This window comes from Peromyscus leucopus, chromosome 3, assembly GCF_004664715.2.
Source record: "Peromyscus leucopus breed LL Stock chromosome 3, UCI_PerLeu_2.1, whole genome shotgun sequence".
Lineage (NCBI taxonomy): Eukaryota > Metazoa > Chordata > Mammalia > Rodentia > Cricetidae > Peromyscus > Peromyscus leucopus.
This window is the reverse complement of record NC_051065.1, coordinates 72,248,913-72,273,614: the sequence shown is the minus strand read 5'-3', so window position 1 is coordinate 72,273,614 and position 24,702 is coordinate 72,248,913. Positions and strand designations below refer to the sequence as shown.

Sequence of the window (24,702 nt, the reverse complement as noted above, 5' to 3'; positions counted from 1 at the left end):
TTCAATGTATCTATCTATGTCTCTATCTATCTCCACATGGAAGAAAGAAGTTGGAAGCCAAGGTGAAGGTGGAGAAGGACACACAGTGGGGAAGGGGAGGAGGGAGGGTCATACACTGTGTATAGTGTACAATCTCCAGGATAGGGGTCCACCAAGATCACAGCAGCCTCTATGCTGATGTTACCCTGGGCTCTTCCTAATGTTATGTCTGGATCCCAGAGCTCTAGTCCCTTTTCATTGGCTGTTCTTAAATGTGGCCAGGTCAAGGCCACCAAGCTGCTGCAGTGTTTGAGGTCTCTCTGGTCCTTTTCCAAATGTGAATGCTGGTGATGTGCATCAGTTTCCACTACTCAGCCATGTGCAGGCCGTTTTGTGTGGACATCCTGGAATCTTCACCCCAGTTAAAGGATGCTTTGTTGGTCTTTGTTTGTTTCAATGCTGGGCCTTACATTTGCTAGGCAAGAGCTGTACCTCTAAGCTACATCCTTGGTCCTTTTCATTTTTATTTTGAGACAGGGTCTCTCTACATTGCTGAGGCTGGCCTTAAACTTGTGATCCTCCTGCCTTAGTTTCCTGGGTAGTGAGGATTGCAATAGGCCTGCCCCAAGAATTTTTTCCCCCAAGGATGTTTTGACTCCTCATTGAGAAATAAATAAAATTTTATAAAGATTCTAGCCACACTGATGAACTGCTTGAGGAACATGTTTCTATTTTAAACTTCATTAAGCTAAATGTCTTGAAGAAATTAATTTAATCATTTCCATTTTGTATCTTTACTGCAAATATTTATTGACACTAATTATTCTTCACGAAAACATTGAAATAAGAGCTTGAATTACCTGTCTATTTTCATTCTTTATTAGATTTTACTGAGTGAGAATTCTGTTAACACAAGTTTTATAAAATTAATAAATCTAGTTTACCTTATTGCAGCTGGTCATAGGTATTGTATTTTACATTTTCAGTATCAGTATCAATGCACACATATTCAGGACTCACAGGATGGGTTATCTCAGTTGGCAGCATTTTACAACTGGAACATAGAACTCAACATCCCAGAAGCTACATCATCTCTGTATTGGTTACTTTTCAATCACTGTGATAAAACACCACAATTAAGGTGGCTTATAGAAGAGTTAATTTGGTCTAGGGTTCCAGAAGGGTAAGAGTTCGTTATGGCAGGGAGGCATAGAAGCCAGTAGCCAGTTGTCATGGGGAGTTTTGTCTATGTTGTGGTCCAATGTCCAGTGGAATCAGGGGTTGGTTTGAGAGGTGGGGTTCACATTCAACTGGTCAGAATGGATCATGGAGTTCCCTGACAGATTTGGGAAAGAGACACCCCAGGGAAGAAGAGACTGGACCAGAAGGTTGCCTGGGCTTTTCGAGCTGAGCTGGGAAGCAAAGGATGGCAGTTTGTGTCATGGTCACTTGAAATTATCTCAGGTTTCATCTTTAATATTTGTCCCCAAGTTTTATTTTATAATGAACAGAAATTGCATTAGCCAGCATGATGGTGGGTAGCAGGTAGTTGAGAGCTCGCTCACATCCTCAAATGAAGTAATGAGCAGAGAGAGTGAATTGGAAATGGTACAAGGCCTTTAATCTCAAAGCCTGTCCCCACTGACATACTTCCTCCAGCAAGCCTACACCTCCCCAGATAGTGCCACCATCTGGGGACCAGGTGCTCAGATACATGAGAGGCGTTCTCATTAAAACCACCACAGTCTCTTTCTCACTCATTATCCTCATTTCTTATCAATGCTGAAATGGGATTCCAAGAGTCCTGGCTTCTTACCTCATGTTTTCTTACCTCATGCCTGCTACTGTCAAGATGGAATCATAGTGTAATGGGTCCAGATATTGCTAGCAACCCACAGAGTCTCCTTAAAGGAAAAAGGAATTTATTAGAGAAAGAAAACTCACTATACAGAACAGAGGAATTATTTCAGGGTCCTAGAAGGCTGAGGCACAGTCCCACACTGTTCTTTTGCCTGGTCTGTCTCCAGCATCCAAAACCATAGGGAGAGAAGAACCGTGTATGTGCATCTCAGCTTAAGGGTCCTGAGTGACCATGCCCCAGGGGCATGTACTTCAAGGTCATTGACAGGTGTAACAGTTACCTGCTACCTCACTAGGGGCAGTGCTTCAAGGTCATAGCTAGAACAGCTACCCACTGCATCTCCCTTTTTTTGTCTAAATAAGAAAGTTCTAACCTAACACAAAACTATATTCAATAAGAATGATCAGCAGATATTGTCCAGGAGAAATAAAGGGTAATGACCTAAACAAAATGGAACTACAACCAACAAGAACAGCATCAAACAAGAGACACATACTAAAATCCAGAGATGTCCAGAACATAGATAAATGGCCTGTTACAGAGATTATTCCAAAAGCTCTCCTATCCTGAAGAATCTAAATCTAATACTTAATATGGTCTAGCTAAGATACGAGAAGGTTAGAACTGTAACTATTAGTCTTCAACCCCATCAAAGACCTGAGAAGGAATGTAATAATACCTGAGGAAACAGGAGCTGCATGCAATCAACTTTCAGAAATCTTGCAAGAGTAGACAGAGAGCCTGGACAGTCACCTAAAGTTTCTCAGCATCATTGGGGCATCCAATATGGCCACAGGCCTAGAGTATCTGACAGACCATTTCCAGAAGCAGGAATTTTGAAAGACCATCTTACTCTGTCTTGGCAGAGTTCAGTAGTCACTTTTTCTTGTGTCCTGCTTGGATGGAAAGGACAGCATTAGTACTGTCAGCAGTCAAGGCAAGAACAGTTCTTTGCCCAGCAGGCCATTTGCGCCAAGAAGATAAACTTCCAAATGAAGTGTCTTAGAAGCCCAATGTTCTCTCAGGATCAGATCAGTGCTGCCAGGAGCAATTGTGTCCATGTCAACAGAATTCTAAATTATCAAAACATTTAAATGCCATGTTCTTTAGGCCTATGAAATGTTTGGAGATTACCTATCCATCTGACCTATGTATCTGTAAATATGGATAACCTAACTAACATAACTATAGAAATGACAAGCATGGGTGACTATAATCTGTAAGTCTTTTCTACCTAAATAACCTAAGGACTGAGGATTCATATAAACAAGGCAAACAGTCTGTGAACAGGTGTACAGTAAAAGGACAATGACCTCAAAATTGTTACAATACACAAAATATCTTAAGCAGAGGTAGAAATGTATAGTGCAATATGCAATATGACAACAATTCCTTAATATGTATCAATATACAAAATATCCTAAACAGAGGTAGAACAAATATTCAGTGTAATAAATATAATTTTTGCATTTGTATCAATATACAAGGTATTTCAAATAGGAGTAGATATATATATGTATATATACATATATATATATATATATAATACAACAAATGTAGTTTTGTATTTCTATCAATATAGAGATTATCTTAAATAGGAATATAAAAATAATTACATTTGCATCAATATACAAGAATCCATAACAGTGCAAGTTATCTAAGGCTGATATTTTACTAAATTAGTTTACTAGTATATACAATAATCCAGTGTTAAGAAGAGTTGTAACTAGGAACCTGTTATAGTAATAAAATAACAAATGCTGGAAGTGGCGGAGTAACCAGAGAGAATGTGGGTGGGGAGTTGATAGGAGAGCTGAAGTGGGCAGAGCACATTGGTTCATGGTCTGGAGCTTGGAGGAGAGCTGGGAAAGGACTAGAAGGGGGCCGTGGAGACTTAGTGGTAGGTTCAAGGACATACATTATGTTTGCTGGGGATCACTAAAAGATTTTAAGGACATATTTACAGCTGCAAGAGAACTTTAACATGGCAGCAATAGGATGAATTTAGGCCAGGGATGCCCTGGGAACAATGTCCTGTTAGGAGCTTTACTGTGGGAACATGCTTTATCTCTTCCGTGAGATTGCCTGCTTGATGCTTGATTCTCAGCTCAAAGTAGAGATGGAGAAGTAAGCTTTAATGGCCAAGCTGTAAGGACAGATACCCTGGAGAGATGTTTCTCACCATATATTCATGTCACCTTAAAAGCTCGTGATCTTTAAAGGAAGCATGCTAGTGCCCCTTTCCTGCCAGCTCAGCTGTCCTAAGACCCTCCAACCCCTGCAGTACAGCCCTGGCCAAGCTTACGCCTGACTCCAGGGGATGTTTGCCCCACTGAGCACTCAGACATGTGGTCTGCCATAGTCTTGGGGGGCTTCTCCAACATGCCCTGAGCTTTAGCAGAGAGGGAAGGAGCACAGGGACTCAGAGCTTGACTCTTCCAGAGAGGGGTCATGTTGGGGGTCATGTGGTTAGTGAGCACAAGGTAGACTAAAATTAGATTAACCTGATTTGAACTCAGTTTGGCCACTTACTACCTGTTCTGCAAACTCAGAGTAAGAACAGTTACTCTGTAGGGATGTGGCAAGGACCAAGGGAGATGCCAAGGACTGTTGACAAGGTTTCTGCCTTGGCAAAACCCCTTGGGCTGTAGTCTGCCATGTACACCTCTGTCCTTAAGTCTATGGAATTCTTGTCATTACTCTGTAATCTGTGGTAATATACTTACTAATTTGTAAATGGGGAGGCAGAAGCATCACCTGAGAAATGTGCTCAATGCTCTAAAGACTCTTCCTAGTAGGTAATGTTAGACAGCACATCTAGATCTTCCCACTGCACCACAGTGCACTTAAACGCTTCAGGGACAGTGAGGCAGAGTGGGATGGCATACGCTGGTCAGCAGGCTCGAGACTACATGCCTGCCCATGGATGTGTACGCAGTGGCGGTGGCTGTAGTACTTAGCAGTAATCCAGACCATACAGACGACTTTGTTCCCTAAAGGCAAGTGCACTCTTAGGAGGAGGAGGAGGAGGAGGAGGAGGAGGAGGAGGAGGAGGAGGGAGAAGGCAGAACATGCAGACAGAAGGTAATAGCTACCACAACTCTCCAGCTGCACTCTTTTAAAACTAACTTTAACCTTAGTTTGTTTTTTGTGAGCACACATAATTCAAAAAAGTAGGAGAGGATGGCCACTGAATGGTCTCTCAATGGAGAGGAAAGTCAGCTGAGGATGTGAATGTGTCCAAGGAGAGTCCACTCAGGGAATAACAAAGCCCCATATCTGTATTTACCTGTTGAAAATGTATTGATTTCTTTTTTTACAGTTTTAAATAATGTGGGAGCTTGTTAGGGACAGTTGACTCCAGAAAGGTCTTCAGCAAGCCTTTGGTTGTGTTGACATGATAGGAGGCAAAGAGCAGTACATGCAACCTTAACATTTGACTAACTGAGAGAAGATGAGACGTTCATTAAAAACATTGAACAAAGACAAACATTCAGACCAAATACACCTATATCTACACCACCAAATACAGATTAATGCTCATAAATGTGTCTTGGCTTTGTTGCAGCATTTGTTTAAAAAAGATCTTTATCCTCACCCCTCCCCCAGCTCCATTGCCTTCTGTAGAGAGCTGTGCTCTGACTCTAGGGGTCTATGTCTCCATTTTCCAGACCTGGGGCAGTTCGGTGGTTTGTTGATGCAATCATGGGCAGAAACAAGAACATGTCAGTCTACTACACTTACCTTCTTCCAGAACATCAGGGATGTTTCAGTTAGGGTCTCCAAAAGCAGCTGGTAAGGATGTTAGAGATGACGTATAGGAGCCAGTGGCGGTGGGAATGAGAAAGTAGGCTGAAAAGGGCAAGATGAAAATAAGATGCAGGCTAGACAAGGCAGAAGGGAACTCTGGAGAGAGGATTTTCATCAGGATGTTCCTCACAGGTCAAAATATTCCAGCCACTCAGCCATCATATGTGAGCAGGCCATAGTGAGCATCATCTGAGGAAGGCTCAGAGCCGTCACATGTGGGCAGGCCATAGTTAGGCATCATCTTGAGGAAGGCTCGGAGACATCACATGTGGGCAGGCCATAGTGAGCAACATCTTGAGGAAGGCTTGGAGTCATCACATGTGGGCAGGCCATAGTTAGGCGTCATCTTGAGGAAGGTTCAGGTGGTGGGAAGACTGCCAGATGAAGACTTCCACTAGCTGTATCCCTTGACAGAAGTGTCACCGTACTTAGCCCAGCTGCTGCCGAATAATACCCATGGCTGATATTCTTGTCTTGTAGGACAAGATGGTGGGAGCTGGTAGTTTGTGTAAGATCACATGGGAAACTGTCTTCCTTGGTTTGGGTGATATACAATCTGTCCAAGCTCTCAGTACACATTTGTCTTCTTTTTAAAGATTTACTTCTTTTTATTTTTTATTATTAAGAAATTTTCTATTCATTTTACATAACCACAGACCCCCATCTCCTCCCTCCTCCCACATCCCAACCTTTCCCCCCAACCCACCCTCCATTTCCACCTCCTCCAAGGCAAGGCCTCCCATGAGGAGTCAGCAGAGCCTGGTATATTCAGTTGAGGCAGGTCCAAGCTCCTCCTCCTGCACCAAGGCTGTTTAAGGTGTCCCACCGTAGGCACTGGGCTCCAAAAACCCCACTCATGTACCAGGAATGGATCCTGATCCCATTGACAGGGAGACCCTTAATCAGGTCAAGCAATACAATTGTTTTGTCTGTGCAGAGGACCTAGTCCAGTCTCATGGTTATTGGTCCACAGTTCATGAGTTCCCACTAGTTTGGTTTGGTTGTCTCTGTGCATTTCCCCATCATGATCTTGATGCCCCTTACTCATAGAATCCCTTTTCTCTCTCTTTCTTTGACTGAACTCCTGGAGCTTCTCCTGGAACTTGGCTGTGGATCTCTGCATCTGCTTCCACCAGTTACTGGATGAAGGCTCTATGATGACAGTTAGGGTATTCACCAATCTGATTACTGCAGTAGACCAGTTCAGGCACCCTCTCCACTATTGCTAGTTGTCTAGGCTGGGGTCATCCTTGCGGATTCCTGGGAACTTCCCTAGCACCTTTTTCCTCCTAATCCCCATGATGTCTCCCTCTATTATGGTGTCTCTTTCCTTGTTCTCCCACTCTGTTCCTGTTCCAGCTCAACCATCCCATTCCCTTATGTTCTCATCCCCCATCCCCTACCCTCCATTACCCCTCCTCACCCCCAGTTTACTCATGGAGAGCTCATCTACTTCCCCTTCCCAGGGCAATCCATGTATCCCTCTTGGGGTTCTTGTTAGCTAGCTTCTCTGGAGCTGTGAGTTGTAGTCTGGTTATCCTTTGCTTTACATCTAGTATCCACTTATGAGCGAGCACATACCATGTTTGTCCTTCTGAGCCTGGGTTACCTCACTCAGGATGATATTTTCTAATTCTATCCATTTGCCTGAAAATTTCATGATGTCATTGTTTTTCTCTGCTGAGTAGTACTCTACTGTGTGTATGTACCACATTTTCTTTATCTATTCTTCAGTTGAGGGGCATCTGGGTTGTTTCCAGGTTCTGGCTATTATGAATAATGCTGCTATGAACATAGTTGAGCATGTGTCCTTGTGGTACAATTGAGAATTCCTTGGGGATATGCCCAATAGCGGTATCATTGGGTCTTGAGGTAGGTTGATTCCCAGTTTTCTGAGAAATCACCACACTGATTTCCAAAGTGGCTGTACAAGTTTGCACTTCCACCAACAGTGGAGGATGTTCCTCTTGCTCCACATCCTCATCAACGTCTGCCATATAAAGATGGATTAGTAGAGTAGGGCATTCACATGAGCAAGGTACAATTTATATATATATATATGAAGGTCATAATTGTAGCGTGAATCTTAAAAGTTGTTATTAATAAAATCAATCCTGAGCCAGGTATTGGGGTGAACACTGAAAGATCAGACAGAACAAGCCACAGCTAACCTCACCTGGCCAACTTCTCAGCTGATCCTGTTTCCTCATACTGGAAGCTTCTGTGTCCTCATCCCAATGGCTAGAAGCCTGAAAGCTTAACCAGCCAAATGCTTAACCAGCCAAATGCTTAACCAGGCCTAATGCTTCTAGTTTCTGGTCTTCACGCCTTATATACCTTTCTGCTTTCTGCCTCACTCCCTGGGATTAAAGTCTCACTTTCTGGGATTAAAGGAGTGAGTCACCATGCTTGGCTGTATCCTTGAACAGACGGATTTCTGCATCTGGAATGCTAGGATTAAAGGCGTGTGCTACCACTGCCTATCCTCATGTTTAATATTGTGGCTGTTCTGTCTCTGACCCCAGATAAGTTTATTAGCATGCACAATATTTCAGGGAGCACAATACCACATTCATAATAATGAACTCTTTTCTGGATGCTAATAAAAGTTAACTTATGACACGAAGAAAGGTGGATTGGACCTTGGTTTTCACTTCTTAGATTGTAAGTTAGGAACCCTGGTCTCTCGGGACAAAAAAAACTGGCTAAGACATCAGAAAACATTTTTCTCTTTTCTTTTTTTTGTTATTTACTGTGTAATAACAAATGCTTCTAAAACTCAGTGCTGTAAGGCCACATTTTATTATTTCTCACAAGCAAGTGAACAGACTGGACTTGGTTGGATGTTCTGATTCAGGCAGGATAGGCTGAGGTCACACACACACATACACAAACAGCTGTATCCAGCTGGAGCTTGGCTAAAGTTGGGATGTCAGCATGGTCCCCTCTTTGGGGCTCTCTCTCTCTCTCTCTCTCTCTCTCTCTCTCTCTCTGGGGCCACGTGGTATGCCAGCCTGGATCTCATTACACCATGGCAGCAGCTCTGTCAGATTGAGACTCACACGTTTCTTTTTAAGGTCTGCATGCAAAAGTCACAATACTTTCTTCTACTGTGTTGTCTTTGTCAAGAAAACCCCCGAGAAAGGTCATATTCTTCTTGGGGCAAAGGATAGCAAACAGTTTGAAAGTAGAAACTATGCTGTCTTTTGTTCCTGTTGGCACTACTGTGGCCTTCATCGTGCAGAAGCTGCATGTGGCTCGTGTGTGTACAAATGTCCTCTGATTCACAAGGGCATTGCTAAATTCTAACTTATCTTACTGACTAGCTTTCTAGTCAGAAATCAGAGAGTACAGCTCTACCCCTAAAAAATCAGCATTTGATCAGGAGCACCACATTTGGAGACGGCTCGTCCCCTCAGTAGAGTCTACTACTACAGCCTTGACTCACTGAAATCTTCAGCCAAAAACTTAAGCTAAATTTTCACCTTCTGTTCTTGCCAGTCCTTGTTGGTTTACAAGTAGGCCTTGTTCTCTCAAATCACTGGGAGACTGTTGGCGATTTGGATTTGCAGAAAAAACGCTTTTATTTATTCAGAGCATCAGCTTCCTTTCTCAAAAGCTAGCAGTTGTGTTCTGTGCTGTGCTTATGTGGTTTTGATGTGAATGATCTTAGATAGTGATGCATCTGTCCTTCTCTGACAGAGAAGGGATTATTTTGGGCAGTGTCTGCTTTAAATACTGTCCAGAGTGTTGGTTCTCAACAAAAGCACTGGTCACTGGCCACAGAGAATTTGTTTCTATTCATTGTTGATCAAATACTATAAGGGGTTGATAGATTTCTATGCCAAAGGCAGGGGGTTGGGGGGAAAGTCTATTGTTTTAGTATGTGTAGTCTTTTTATGAATAAATTTAATATTTCCATTCAGTTATTCAATTAAGCTTCTTAATCTAGGACTAGAGTCTTTAAGGTTAGGATTCAAGAGGTCATTGAACTTAGGGGAAAAAAATCACATCCTTATTTTTACTAACCTTTTGCTGAAATAGTATTTCCTTCCATTATGAATTATGAAATTCGGCATTTCCTTTTGTTTTAAATGTAGGCAAAAAAAAAAAAAAAATCACAGTGGCACTGGTGGTGCCTTTGGCTGCCTCACCAGAAAGGAGAAGCCATTTTCATACCAGATTCACTCTCACAGACGCTGAAGTTGATACTGGAAATGACTTTGGTGCTCATCATTAGTTTAAGTTACAGACTTACTGAAACTATTGATTTGGGATTAAATTAATAGAATATATATACACACATACACTTATTGTAAATTTACATTTTACCATATTGATTATGTCTATTTAATAGTTTTATTTGTGATCTATAAATATGGTGTGTGTGTGTGTGTGTGTGTGTGTGTGTGTGTGTGTGTGTGTGTGTTTATACAATTAGGTTTCTGTGTCCATGGGTTTTGTGTCTGTGAATTCAACATAGATCAAAATGTGGTTATGATAGATACATCTGCATAGAACATGTAGACAATTTTTTCCTATTCAATATAATATAGTACAATGATTTATGTATCATTCATTTTGTATTGGGTGTTCATAATAGTTTGGCTTTGAAGTGGCCCCCATAGGTTTATGTTTTGAACATGTTGCCTTTTCCTGGGAAGATACAACACACACACACACACACACACACACACACACACACACACACACACACACCCTAGAAAAGGAGTCCACTACAGACCAATGTGATAATTAAGCCAATGACCCATTTGGTGAAACAAGTTTTTTTGTTGAGGTTCCTAATAGGAATGTGGGAGAGGCATGATTTCCTGGGAGCAGGAATGACTGAAAAGCGTCTGCATGCCCAGAAATCCCACAGGGACATGGATACAGCTTCCAAACAGTACCCTGCTGCTGCTCTTTGTGCATCTTGCAGGGAGCTCCAGTCGGGATGTTTATTCCTTTTTGTATTGCTGGGCAAGGATATTCAGGCTTTGAGGCTGGGTTTTGGCAGCTGAGTCTGCCCTTTCCTCCTGTTTCAGTCTGGAGGGAATGTTGTGATTCTGAAGAACATGCTCTACAATCCAGAACCCTGGCAGATGGTGGTGCTGTTTTAGAAGGTTGCTAGGTGACCCTGAGGGTTTATGGCCAGATCCACCCCCTGCTTCCTGCTTTGAGGAGATGTAATTAGGGCAAGTTCAGGCTGCCAGGAGAGGGAGCAAGTACTGCCATGACTTACCATCCATGAATGTGTGAGCCTAGATAAATCTTTCTTCCCCTAAGTTTCTTCTTGTCAACTATCTGGTCACAGAAATGAAAAAAGTAAGAAATGACAGTGTTTGAACTAATTTACAAATGATTTAGCGTGTTCAGAAGTGTGTGCTTAATATTAGCCATAACCACACTTTCATATCAAGGGAGTTGAGCATCCATAGATTTGTCTTTCCCTAGAAAGTCCTAAAATCTATTCCCTGCAGACATAAAGCCCACCCTCACCCTGTCTTAAAACATTATGGCTATATCACATAGACAGAGGGACCTATGACACCCCGACACAAAAGATTAGGGACCCATGTATTCAATTTGTTTTGAATTATTGAAATAATGTATAGAGTCTCCCAAACCCAAATCACAGCCTAGCTTTGGTGACCCAAGGCTGAGAAGTTGTGAGCTAAACTATCAAGTAAATTATTTCCCTAGTGATCCTGCCCGCTTTCCCTGTTATCTGCATATTCTGCTAACACTGTAGGGGGGTGGGGTTAAGAGGAGAGACGCAATGGGTTCCTGTTTCTCATAACAAATATCTGAGAGGAACTGAGGAGAGGGGCAGCTGTTCGGTTCTCTGTTTCTGAGGTTTGGGGCCGTGGTCACTTGGCCCTGTCACTGTGGGCCCGTGGTTAGGCAGAGAGGTAAAAGAGGGCGTACACTGTAGAGCAGAGCACTGGGGAGCGTAGACTCAGAGGGCATGGGACATGGCTGCGGTACACGCCTCAGTGACCTGCTTCCTCCCACTCGGACCATCCTCCCAATCTTGTCATCAAATGTCTAACTCCTCAGTAGATGAATCTTTCGTTTAGATCTGAGTCCCGATGATCTGTCACATCTCCAAAGATTTGATTCAACGCCCCCCCCCCCACAGGAAAAGCCTTCAACACACATGAACTTCTGAGGGATGCTTCCTATCCAAACCATGCTATGCCTGGTTAGGTCCCTGCTCCACTCCCTAGCAGCGTGACTTCAGGCAAGTTACTTAGCCTGTCCAAGTGGGTCCTCACCTGTGACACATTCGATTTCTTAAACTTACTGGCAAGGGTAATGGTGTTCATCTCTGATCTGTTTTCCCTTACAGAAGCGTTATTACTATTGAGTATACATTTATACATTTAAAACGATTTCGTTTTAAAAAGAAAAGGAAAAATTCACGGGACGATTAGGTACCATGATGATGGAACTAATGCTCACTGATTACTCAACACCTGGTGGGCATGTGGTAATTGGCCCCTCCTCTTCGTACCAGCCTCTCCTGCATTCATCTGTTTTCCTAGGCCAGGAAGCTCTTCTTCCCATCTTCATGGGGCTGCTTACTGATATCCTGTTAAAAGTTCAAATGATTAAATTCCTTCAGTAATGTTTATCAGGTTGACTTAGAGCTGTGTCTGGTTATTGCTTCTCTGTGACCGGGAAAGAAAGCATCTAGCTTTGAGTTAGAAAGAGGGACAGCTGAGGTGATGCCTGCCATTCACGTTGTCTAAATTGAGCAATATGTTCTTTCTTTTCCCGTCCCTTTTAGTTGTTTGTTTGGAGATAGGGACTCACGGCACAGCCCACACTGGCCTCTGACTTATATGCCTCACCAGTGCTGCGGTTACAGATGTGCACCACCATGCCTGGCTCCAGCACTGAATTATTTCCAAAGCCTTGAGTCCCTTCCAGCTCAACAATGGTCTGAAACATCCCTGCTGACACTAAGTGAAGAGCAGCCAGTCTTTAATTTTCTTTTCATTTGTACCAAATTCCTAACATATGGAAACAAAGGAGGGAAATGTAGGAGCTTAGCTGTAGTGAGCAGCAAGCAAGCTTCAAAACCAGAAAGCAAGCTTCCTGGGCCTGGGCTGTCCAGTGTGGAGATCTCAGTATTTATTTTTGTTCCTAATATTTATTTTGTTACACAGCGGCCAGAGTCCCAGGGTTTAGGTTCTGGCAGCTCGGCCTTCCTGGAGCTGCTACACAAGGGGACCTCCAGGGGACCTTCAGCTTTGGTTTCTGCTCCGTAGCTTTTCTGTGTCCTTCCCACCCACCGTGTTGAGACAGGGGCCCTGACCTCACATCTCTATGTTGGGAGAAGAGAAAAGCATATCAGATAGCATATTAGGTCTCCTCCAGATTCCTTGATGTGAGTCTGGCTGCATCAGTAGGGAGTTTTTCTTTTTCCCCTTTAAAATTAAATATTGAATGCATGCTCAGTAGTAATAATGCTTATGGAAGGTGAGGTGGATCAGAGGTGTGAATGCCATTATCCTTGCCGGCCAGTTTAAGAAATCCAGCATTCCAGTATCTTGGCTTCCCCTGCCCTACCCCCTCCCTACTGCCCCTGGAAGGAAATGAGGTCTTGTGTTCTGAGTTCATCATTCTCTTCCTTTGCTCATTTGTATTAATAATCCTTTCCATATATAATATTTTCTCTATCAATATACATTTTGTTCCTTCTGTGCTGAATTTCACATAAAGGAACTGCTCAGTGTGTATTTTGTGACGACATAACTTTGTGCCAGCCTACACTGGTGAGATTCACCCACGCCGACGTGCTTGACGCCGACGTGCTTGGTGTCGCCGTTCTTTCTCAATACACAATATGATTGCGCTATTCACTCATCCACTGCTGGTGGCCCTTAGGCTCCTCCTGAGACTTTGTGTCTACAGTTGGTCTCACTGTGAACGTTCTTGCCAACAACTCTTTGTACCCGTGTTAGCGCAACTACAATACGTGTGTCTTCCACACGGGTTGTGTCCTTGAGGTCTAAGAGGTCGGGTTATTGAACACTGTGGTTTTTTTCCTTGTTATCTTTCACTTACCTGGGCTTGTTAGATGAGGGAGACCTTCGCATCTTTTCTGGGTCTTGGTGTTCATGGTTAGTTCTCTCTTGCTCTTGCCTTCTGCTCTCTACTTTTCTGGCCCGTACCAACTGTACCGACTGTGGCATACCCATATTTCCAGGGTGCTTTAGTTGTGGGTTTCTTTCAACATATCCCCTGCCATAGCTGACTTCAGGGGGAAAAAAATCAGAAATACGTTCCTTCAGCACCTTTCTACTCCACCAGCCAGTGGCTCTGTAATAAGAGACAACGAGTCAAACCACCAGGTTTTAGCGGTGCCTTGCAGCTCCAACCCAGCCTGAGGCAACAGCAGAGAGAACGTGATTCTTTCTCTCTCAGAATCCTCATTTTCATCACCTGTCCGTCCAGACAGGGAGGAGACATGATCCAGCTGGTTTGCTCTGCCATGATTCTGCCTTACCATAAGTCTTACCAGAAAATGAAGGAGAGCCATCATTGTCTGCTCCCCAACTCCTGGTCCTCAGCTGGTGTCTCTCACATCTGCTCTGTTGTCTCCTGCTCATTGGCCTGACTCGATTCATTCCCTAGTGCTCGTCATAGAAACCACAGAGAACCACTTACAAAGCATAACACTGCATTCATACAAAGCAATAAAAATAGTGCAGTGTTTAGGGGAGCATTAAAACACCGTAAGGGCTTTCCCACACTGAAAATTCCCAAGTGAAACTCTCTTTTGCCTTGTGGCGATGTTCTAAATGATGCCATTTAAGAGCAACTGTATTTGTATTTCAGTTTCTGTTGTTCAGTTCTTTCCTTTCTCAGGAGCCCCTTAGCTGATGCTAACTCATCAGTTGACCCTTGTCTCAGTACTTTTCCAAACTGCAAGTCTGGTCCTGTCTTTTCCTTGTGTAAAGCCTCTTACTGGTTCCCTTGGCTGAAGTCTAAACTCTGCTTAGCTTAACAAAGATACCCGCTCAGGCCTCAATCCTCCCCCCCCCTTCCCAGTTAGAACCCTGAGATGCAAAGCAACATACCATGTCACTCCCCACAGGAGCCCAGCAAGCCCCCAATGTTCCCACACCTACCCGATAAGGTGCTTGCTGCTTTGGCTACTGAAATATCCCCCCTTTGCTTATTAAAACTCAGTTCCCATGCTCCCTTCGGGATGCCTTCCTTGATTCTACCCCTCAGCATCGCTCTTTCTTCGTGGCTCTGATAGGTACATCCCTATTGCATGTACTACATCGGACACCGTGATTGTCAGCTTCTGATGGACACCAAGCTGCTCGAGGCTGAGATAGTGTATCATGCCTCCGTTTGCACACCCCTTGCCATAGTCCCTGGCACTGAGTGAATGAATGTTCAGTGAATTCAAATCATACTGGCTTCAATTTCATCCTTAGACTGATCTCCTCTCCCCCTCGCTTCTCCCTCCCTCACCTGTGCTCTCCTACATGTGTGCATTTTAATACATTTCCCAAGGAGTGTGATGGCTTCTGAGCACTTAGATAGGGCAGGGCGTCTTCCAGGCAATGGATTAGACATACAGAGATAATGGAGAATTCAGAACAATTCTCTTCCCACTAAGGACTGCATTATTTCAGCCATGGACATTTCCCTTTTGTCTTCCCTAAGAAGGAAAACAAAAACAAAAACAAAAAAACAACCACAAAGACTATTCTGGAACACAGAGTTATGAAAGTACTTGCAAGCTTCATTATCCTGCGGCTGAGCACAGCATCATCTCCTTTCAAAGACTGGATTCTTGATTTTTGTTCGGTTTCCTTAAAAAAAATTCCACACAGCTTGCTTCCTGAAAACAAAGGAAACAATAAACAATAGCTACACCCAATTTGACTCTAAGGATTTGCCAGCAGCCTTCTCAACTCACATGGTTCTATTTCATTAGAGAGGACTGCTTAGTATACAAAGACTGCTTCTAAATTAAGCTGTCCAATCACACTTAGTTAATACTCTGAGAACTAATTTATTGTATGATTAAAATATACATTGGCTAGCAGATCTTTTTATTGATGTATTACAGCTAGGCAACAAAGCATAATTTTCTCTTATCTGTTGAGTGGTTTTTAATAATCTATTGAAATTTGAAAGAGAACCATTTCATTAAACGGGAGGTGAATAAATGCTAAGAAATATCACATTTAAAGAGTTATCTACCCATGGAGAATGGGGTTTGAAAATTAATGGAATATCAGTGGCAAGAAAGAATCGGATTTGTTTTTTAAACAGTAACTTTTTGTTGTTTGGATTCAAAGCGTAAGCAACAGTCACAACCATCACTATGGGAATGCCAAACAGAGTCAGAAAACAGACAAGGGGGGAGAAAGCGGAGAGAGAGGGAGGTAGGCCTGGTTATTCATGGGCAAAATGACACAAAGTTGTCTTAGCAGTGACGGCCATGCTGCCAGCAGGACCAGGACCAAGGAACTACATCCTCTTACAGTTTGGGGCTCACTGGTCAATGTTTTATTTCAGGAAATGTCATCAGGAACATTCTGACGTTTGGCATGCTCTCTACCCCAAATCTCTGGGACCCAGGAACAATTGTAGGTTCTGGGATCCCTGTAGACTGCGGGTCGATAATACAGTTAAATTCAAATATCCTGTCTGGTCTGAGGTTTCCCTAACAGCCCAGCTTTGGAGCAGGCTGAATACTCTGATGTAAATGCAAGGAGCCGGGACCTGGTGGGTAGGCTTGCATCTTCTTATTGCCAGTTACAGCAGAAAGCATGGGGCAGGTATGGGCAGGCCAGCAGCAGGCCTCCTCATCTTTCTGCAAATATTTGAAATCTGGCCCATCTGATTTCCAGAGGCAAGGTTTCATCGAAGTTTGGGGCCTTGTAATTTATGTTTCAATGACTGTTTCTTTGTGTGGCGGTGGCTTTCTGTCACTGTGACAAAAACACAGTGGAAGAGCTGGTGGAAAGGAGCAAAGGTCATTTTTTAAAATTTATTTATTTCCATGTGCATTGGTGGTTTGCTTGCATGTGTCTGTGTGGGGGTGTCAGGTCCCCTGGAACTGGAGTTGCAGACAGTTATCAGCTGCTATGTGGGTGCTGGGAATTGAACCCAGGTCCTCTATAGGAGCAGCCATTGCACTTGACTGCTGAGCCAGGTCATTTTGGTCACACTGTCCATGGTCCCTGAATGGGGTCAGCCACTTGGTCACCTTCTGGCCTGTGGTGCAGTAACACACTGTGGTAAGAGTGTGTAGTGAAGCAAAGCTGCTTACCTCATGGTGACTAGGAAGCAAGAAGACAGGAAGGAAGCCACTATCTCTTAGAAGGCCACAGGTCCAGTGACCTTTCCTTCCCCTGAGACCTATTAAAGGCTTTCTTGTCTTCTAGTAGTGCTGAGGGCCAGGGATCTAACTTTCAACATGAGTGTTTGGAGACTACTTCATATTCAAACCACAGCGCTTGAGTTTACCTTGAAAAAGAGGAAGCCTGTCAGCGTGTTCCCTGTTTGTCTGGAAAAGACAAAAATGTAAGAGAACCATTGTCTGACCATATGTCAAAGGCTTTCGTTTGCACTGTTTGCCAGGATCTGCAGTGACAGACACCTCGACCTCAGCTAATTTCATGTGACTGACTTATGTCACTGACTCTGTATCTAATGGGCTCTTCTGATTCAGTGGGGAAGGCCCAGCACAGCCCTGTGAGAACCACTCCATCCAGCTTTTTGCAGGAAGTAGAGCCTGAGTGGGTTGGCTGGCTCACGGTGCATGATATCCAGGATACTGAGCCATCCCCACTGCTGGAGGGCACTGGCTGCTTAGCCTCTGCCCTCTCCCTACCCCAACCCTTACACAAAAGAAACGACAAACATAGATCCTAAAGTAAGATACTGGGACATAATGAACTGGATTGTGCTTTCTCCCTTCCTGTGGATCTCAGATACAAAAACTGGATTCAGAAGGGCCGAACAAGGAGGGACATTTCAATTACTGTTTAATTGCACCAAACACTGTGTTGTAAAGTGAGTTCCTAAAAGGGAGAAAGCCAGAACCGTTTCTTGCCCTTCTGCTACGGCAAGTAAGGTCTTGCCTGGTTGTCATTCGTGTGTAGAGCGAGGAAGGAAAGGGTTTGGCACTACTTGTGGGGAGAAGGGGAGATGGGATGCAGAGAGAGAAAGGGATGGTTGATAGCGTTGGCAAGTGGAAGGGGTAAAGTCACCTAGGTAGTTAGTTAAGCTGAGCGTGCTGATGGAGCTTTGAGCTCACAATCAAGCTACTTTCTTTTGTTCAGATTGTTTCCATTGAAGATAGCTATTTCCGCTCCTGATGAGTGAATCGTAATTCTTTTTTTTCTAAATAAGTGATCATAGTTTTTTGCCTCACATGTGATATCTCTTCTATATTCTCCTTGCATCCTTTTAGTCCATCTATTATTTCAGTCATCATGTTCCCTATTATAATCTGCTAATAACATATGCTTTTATCCTCTACCCACTTAATATTTACCTAAGAATTACGCCCAGATATCCCAGTTTAAGAAACATATGTGAACTGGCATTTTGCAACTTTCCAAGTACACAAGGGTACCTGGAATTATTTTCACTCGATTTACGCTACCTTTGTGCAAGTGACACTTTTTACCATTATTATGGTAAGAACACTCATTATTTTTGCTCATTATTTTAGGGATCATTTTCCTTCTGTCTGATAAACGACCTTTAGACTTTGTTGGCCAAAGTGTTTTTCAGTCTCGCATTTCCTTGAAAATGTCTCAATGAGGTCTCCATGCGTACTGAGGTGCTAGACCGACTCTTGCAGAACTTTGAAGACACTTTCTCATCATCTTCAGTTTTCATCATTTCTGTAATTAACTTGCTTCCTTCTTTTCCTGTGAAACATTTAAAAGAATAAGTTTTATTTTGTGTGTGTGTGTGCGTGTGTGCGTGTGTGCGTGCGTGTGTGTGTGTGTGTGTGTGTGTGTGTGTGTGTGTGTGTGTGTGCCTGAGGATGGAAGCAGAGGGAATGAGTTCCCCTGGAACTGGAGTTTCAAGCGGCTCTATGCTGTGCTGTAGGTACTGGGAACCAAACCTCGCTCCTCTGCAGGAGCGTTGGCATTCTTGAATGCTTCTCCTGCTCCTGCCTGCAGTTTCAGCAGTATCCTGTGATGTGCTTAGATGTCGTTTTCTCTGTAGTTACTCTATTTAGGGTTGTGGAGCTTCCCAAGCCTGAGAACGGGTGGCTTTTTTTTTTTTTTATATCAAGTCTGGACAGTTATCAACCAGTATCTCTAAATGTTTCTATTTCCTTCACCCTTTCCCTTAGCTTTTATTCTCAAAGTCCAGCCAAGAATAATCTGATGCTTTGGAGACTCCTGGCCTTTCCGTTGTAATGTTACATTTCTGCTCACCATGCTTCAGTCTAGATATTGTTGACTCACCTAGAAACATAAACTTCTGTTGCTAATATTTCATCTACTGTGTATAAACTACTATAATGCCATTTGTTAAGTTTGCAGTTTCAGTTAGCAATGGATGGAAATCTTTTTTATCAAGATTTATGTTTGTTTTATATATGTATGTGTATACATGTATATATGTATTGTATGTATGTGTTCACCCGCATGCTTATATGTGAACCTTGTGTGAGCATGCCTGAAAGAGGGTTCAGTGGTCAGAGGATTTCAATGGAGCTGGCTGCTGGGGTTATTGAGGGTTTCCATCTCCAGCTCTTTCTCCGTCTGCAGGCACTCACGGTCTAACAGAAAGCCTGCCATTTCCCAGTGCCAAGCCTCCATTTCTCCCCCTTTGGAGGTTTTCACTGAGTTTTGCTTTTCCACATACCCCTAAGACTATAAGGTCAGCTTTCTCTTGAATCCACAACAGACAACACTCACACCAAAGCTCCAGCTGGATTTCTCCAGGAACATAGGAATGATACTGTGTTGTGGACATTTGGAGCCACGAAGGCACCCAGAAGCCAGGTTTCTCCTCCTGTTCAATAGCCATTGCTAGTCTGACGGTTTACAATGGGAAACCCCAAGGGTGGTTTCTCCTATGTGTTGCTGAAGCATCCCTGCCTTGATCTCTGCTCTGGTTTTTTTTTTTTTTTTTTTTTTTTGGACATTCCTTGCCTCATTCATAGTCAGAGGTGTCTGCTGACAATCTGGGGCTGAGTTTTTTTACTCTGGTTTTTAGTCACTTTTTCTTTTCAATGTGTCTTTTCCTGAGGGTATATTTATCTTAGTTTGACCTGTAGTTACTATCTGGAAGCTAAAAGCCAAGAGTTCACAGCTAGGGTGTATCATGAAAACAGTAAAAGAACTTAAGTTTAAATTTGAAAGCCTAACAAGTAGGTATCTCATGTGCATCAGTTTGTCATGGACATTGGGCTCCTCCAACCCATCCTACCTCTTGTATCTACCATGGGTCCCCTTTTCATTTTCCTGGATAATTACCATCCTTGCAAATCTGCTCAGGTTAGAAGTCTAAGTGGAGGCAGCAGTGAAGGACAATTGTCAGTTGCCTTTGTATCTGATCAATCCCTGATTTCATTGGTTCAGCTCTGGCACCGCCACCTCCTTCCCATTCCCACTCTTCCCTATGAACCTACACCATCCTTCATCTAAGCTGATGGTCCTGGTATCATTCCCTTCTGAAGCCTCCTCTGTAGGCAGAGTTTTCTGTCCCATCAGTCGGCTCTGTCCCACCATCTAGCTCCCAACTAACCACACAGAGACTTGTTAATTATAAATGCTTGGGCAATAGCTTAGGCTTGTTACTAACTAATGCTTACATCTTAAATTAACCCATATTTCTTATCTATGCTCTACCACATGGTGGTACCTTTTTTCAGCAAAGGCATGTTCATCTCCTGCTTCCACTGTATCTGGCTGGCAACTCCACCCCTTTCTTTCCCGTGTTCTTTTTGTCTGAAAGTCCTGACTAACCTCTACCTGCCTAGCTATTGGTCAGTCAGCTCTTTATTTTTTTTAACAGTAAGAGCAGTACACCTTCACAGTGTACAGAAGGATTGTTCCACAGCATTCCTCATTAGATATTAGGTAATTTTAATAATAGAAATCTGAGCATGTTATTCCCTACTTACAACCCTCTAGGTTCTGCCCAGACTAGGCAGATCCACAGAGACCTGAAGTTGCTTAGGTTGCCAGAGACTGAGAGAAATGAGGACTGGGCAGCCAGAGTATCAGCTGTGGTTTCTGTTGGGACAGTGAAAATAATCCACAACTACCTAGTGATGACAGAGGACACATTAAATGAGACTAGGTTATACATCTTAAAGTGATTAAAGATATAACTTTATGTTAAGTATAATTTACTGCAATTTAAAATAAACCCCAAATCTAATCTGTTCACCCCAGCACATCCCAGCAGGTGTGTGTCCTGTGATTGCTTGTCCGGTCAGCTCTCCTCAGTCTCACTCTGCTACTCAGGGAGTGGGGCTGCATATAGAAGTCGTGCATGCCTGCTGTTTCCTGCACATGCAGGAGCAGATTCCTCCTTGGCAGTACAGTCAAGCATCCATGCACCCCTGCCCACCCACTGTCCACAAATCTTTTCCCCAAAGACCCCTGAGAAGTCAGCCCTCACATGTCTGTACCATAAAGCCATTGTGAGATTTCCTGTGTTCTGGCAGCCAAAAAAGTCCCAACTGGGAAGCCTTTCCTTCTAGATCCACACCTCTAGATCCAGGGAGAATCGAATCATTTACTGAAAACTAAATTGGAATGAAGCTCTAAGTGTTTGTATAACCCTTTTAAAATTCATGGCACACTTATGACCCCCCAGAACATCTGGAACGCATGAGCTTAGAAGCTCCCAAAATACATCATTTTGGGGGATGAGGCTATTTCCATCTGGGGAGCCTTGAGATTAATCTTGTCACATTTACATATGTAATCACAACCCTGACACATTTTGTCGCACACCTCTGAAAGCTGCTGAGTGGCTTGCATCCTTGATTTGTGAGTCGTGAGACTTAGCTATAAAAAAAACGAATGTGTTATTTTTCAGCACTCATAAATTTATTTTTGAGGTTGATGTTGGTAAAACTCTGTATATGGATCAGCTTGGGAACTTGGAGCCATGGGAAACAATCTTGTGCCTACAGAAGCTTATCTTTCCAGTGTGAAGGACGCTGGGTCTCATGTCATTGGCTCATTCCATATGGCAGCTCACAAATAGACCAAGGTGAGATATATCATAGAGGAAAGTGATTAAATAACTCCCTTGTGCTCCTCACTACTGAATGATGGAGGATGTGGAGGGTGCCCAGGCTCAAGGATATGTGAGTAGACAGGAGGAGAACAGATGCCCAGGGAGGATGGAATTGTACTAAGCTTGTATCACCTTGGCATCGATAGAAGACCCCTGCTTCCCTGCAGAACAGAGAAAAGTACTGATGCAGATCACAGCAGGTAGTCCTTGGATGGACCACTCCAGTCACACTTTGGAATTGCTAGCGATGCAGATTCTCAAGACCCTCCGTGGACCCTCAGAATAGGAAAACGCAAATATTTTTATGCACATCCAAGTGAGGAAACCATTCCTCAAACAACTCTTTTAAACCAAGATTGTTCCTATGACGGTCAGAACACCAAGTGTTCCAGGGTAACCAGGTTAAAGCGGATGTTTTGACTCTAGGGCTCCTTTAAAATCAATTTACTTTATTTATTTGTGTGTGTGTGTGTGTGTGTGTGTGTGTGTGTGTGTGTGTGTGTGCAGGAACACATGAAGCGGTCAGAAGAAGGGAGCAATGTCCTCCTCCTCCACTCTGTGGCCTGACATCTTATGTTTGTACTCGGGTCTTCACGCCATCCTTCATAATTTCACAGCCTGCCCACGTAACTACTGAGCCATCTCTCCAATACCAACTCCAGGGTTTTGATACAGATCATTATTGGACAAGTATTGTTAACAACAAATAAATGTTTATTCATTTTGTGACACATAGAGTGAACCCAAGACCTCTACAGGACTAACATTTATTGTATAGTCAGGCACCTGTGCTAAGTATTCCATATGCAGGAATCCAGTAAGCCTCCACATGGCTCACAATGAACCAAAGAGGAAGCATTTCTCTCCTTGTTGGACAGTCAAACCATGGTGCTCGTGCTGCTGGGAAAGCAAGAGAAGAAATACCTACCTGCTGCAATGGACCACAGGCAATTTAACCCTCTACTAAACAGTACTGACCCAAACATTTCCTAAATGATCAGGATATCTAGAATCCGAGCTGGACAGGGTTTGACACAAAGGTTAAGAGCAGGCATGACATGAAGTCAGAGAGGCCAAGCTTTTCATTCCATCTGAGTTATCATGTGTGTGTGTGGGGTGGGGGGAGGGTTTAATCTGAGTTTATGTTGTCCATGTATTGATAGCATGTACTTCTCTGTGTTCTTTGTCTTTGTTCATCAAGGTAATTGTTCGAGGTGGAGGACACATTTTGCCCTATGACCAGCCGCTGAGATCTTTTGATATGATCAATCGATTCATCTTTGACAGAGGATGGGAACCTTACAATTCATAAACTCCTTTCCATAAACAGTTATGAATTTTAATCACAAAAGATTTTTTAAAAAGATGTCATGTAAATAAGAAACGTATCTTTTTATATTTGCAAGGTATTTCTTATCAATAAAAGTCAAGCTGAAATGCATGACCTTTTGATTTTTATCTCTCCTAAATGAGAATCACATCTTGATTTAGGGGATGGGAAAAATGGGTTCTGATGGAATATCTAATCCTTCCCAGGACAGAAAGTTCAATAAATTAATAGATTCATGACAACATTTGGTTCTGTAAATAATGAAACAGTGTATCTCCAGACACATCTGTACTAGGGACTTTCCTGTTGCTCTGACCTGCCATCCAGAAACAGTTGAGGGAAGGAAGATTAGCTTTGGCTGGTGGTTTCAGTCCTTTCCTGCAGTAAAGGCACAGCAGAGGCTCAGTCCATGGCGGCAGGAGTGTGGAGAGAGGCTGTTCACAGAGTGGGGGGCCAGGGAGCAGAGAGGGAGGCTGGATGCTGGGCTGGATTGTACCTTTATAGTTCACCTCTTGGTGCTCCCAGCAAGGCCCCACATCCTAAAAGTTGCACAGACTCCTGAATCAGTGTCACCACATGGGAAATAATAGTTCACAGCATGAGTGTGTGGGGACCTTTCAGATTCGAACTATAACAGCCTCTGAGGGGGTTGATGAATATTATTATGAAAACAGCTGAGCATCCCAAAGGAGAAGATGAAGGTGTAACAGTCTCTGGAAGGGACTTTGAGCACACAAAATCTCAACATAGAAGATATCATGTAATTCTCAGGAGCAGAAACTGTCCTTGTAGAAGAATAATATGTCACCAGCTCCAGATAAGCAGGGGGTGTGATGCAGAGAGCACACTCAATCTGCCTTTTCTTTTTTGGAGTTCGCTGGCTCAATTGAGTTGTACACATTCTGTAAACAGCCTGCAGGCTATGTTAGAGCTTCTTAAATCTGAGTTTTTAATTCTCTGCTTTCTGTAATCAAATGAAGAGCAACCTAATCTTATGTCATTGTTGGAATTAAAATTGAGCTAACCTGGCACCAAAATATAGGTATTTGGGGAATACACTCATTAGCATTCTCATGACAAAACTGTCACATCCAGATGTATTTTCCTTTTGACATACACATCTCTGAAATTCTACAGCACATTTAGATTTTCAGCATGCATTACCCAGGTATGATTTGGTGTTGCTCAAATTTCTAAAGGTCTTATAATAAAAACCCTGTACCAGATATTGTGGTAAATTCTGAAAAATCAGAGAGACAAAGGAACAAGCCACTGCCGTGTCTCACCTCTCCAATCCCATGAATCCTCTGTTTGAATGTCTCTGAGTTCTCAGCAAAAAGGGGGTCCTCTCAGCTGAAAGGCTTCAGCCCAAAGAGCCTAGCCAAAAAGCTTCTAGCTGAAAGGGATGCTTCTGCCAAAAAGCCTTTAGTTCCTGTCTCCTCACGCCTTGTAT

At 43.2% G+C, this 24,702-nt stretch overlaps 1 protein-coding gene across 1 annotated transcript in view; it reads left to right on the top strand.

Moving 5' to 3' along the window:
- Positions 1-23,360, top strand: part of Cpvl (carboxypeptidase vitellogenic like) — a 107,515-nt gene extending 84,155 nt beyond the window's left edge. The window contains exon 13 of the mRNA XM_028864211.2: positions 23,121-23,360. Coding sequence (XP_028720044.2) covers positions 23,121-23,231 — 111 coding nt within the window. The 3' untranslated portion in view covers positions 23,232-23,360. The remainder of the gene's footprint in view (positions 1-23,120) is intronic.
- Positions 23,361-24,702: the final 1,342 nt, after the last annotated feature.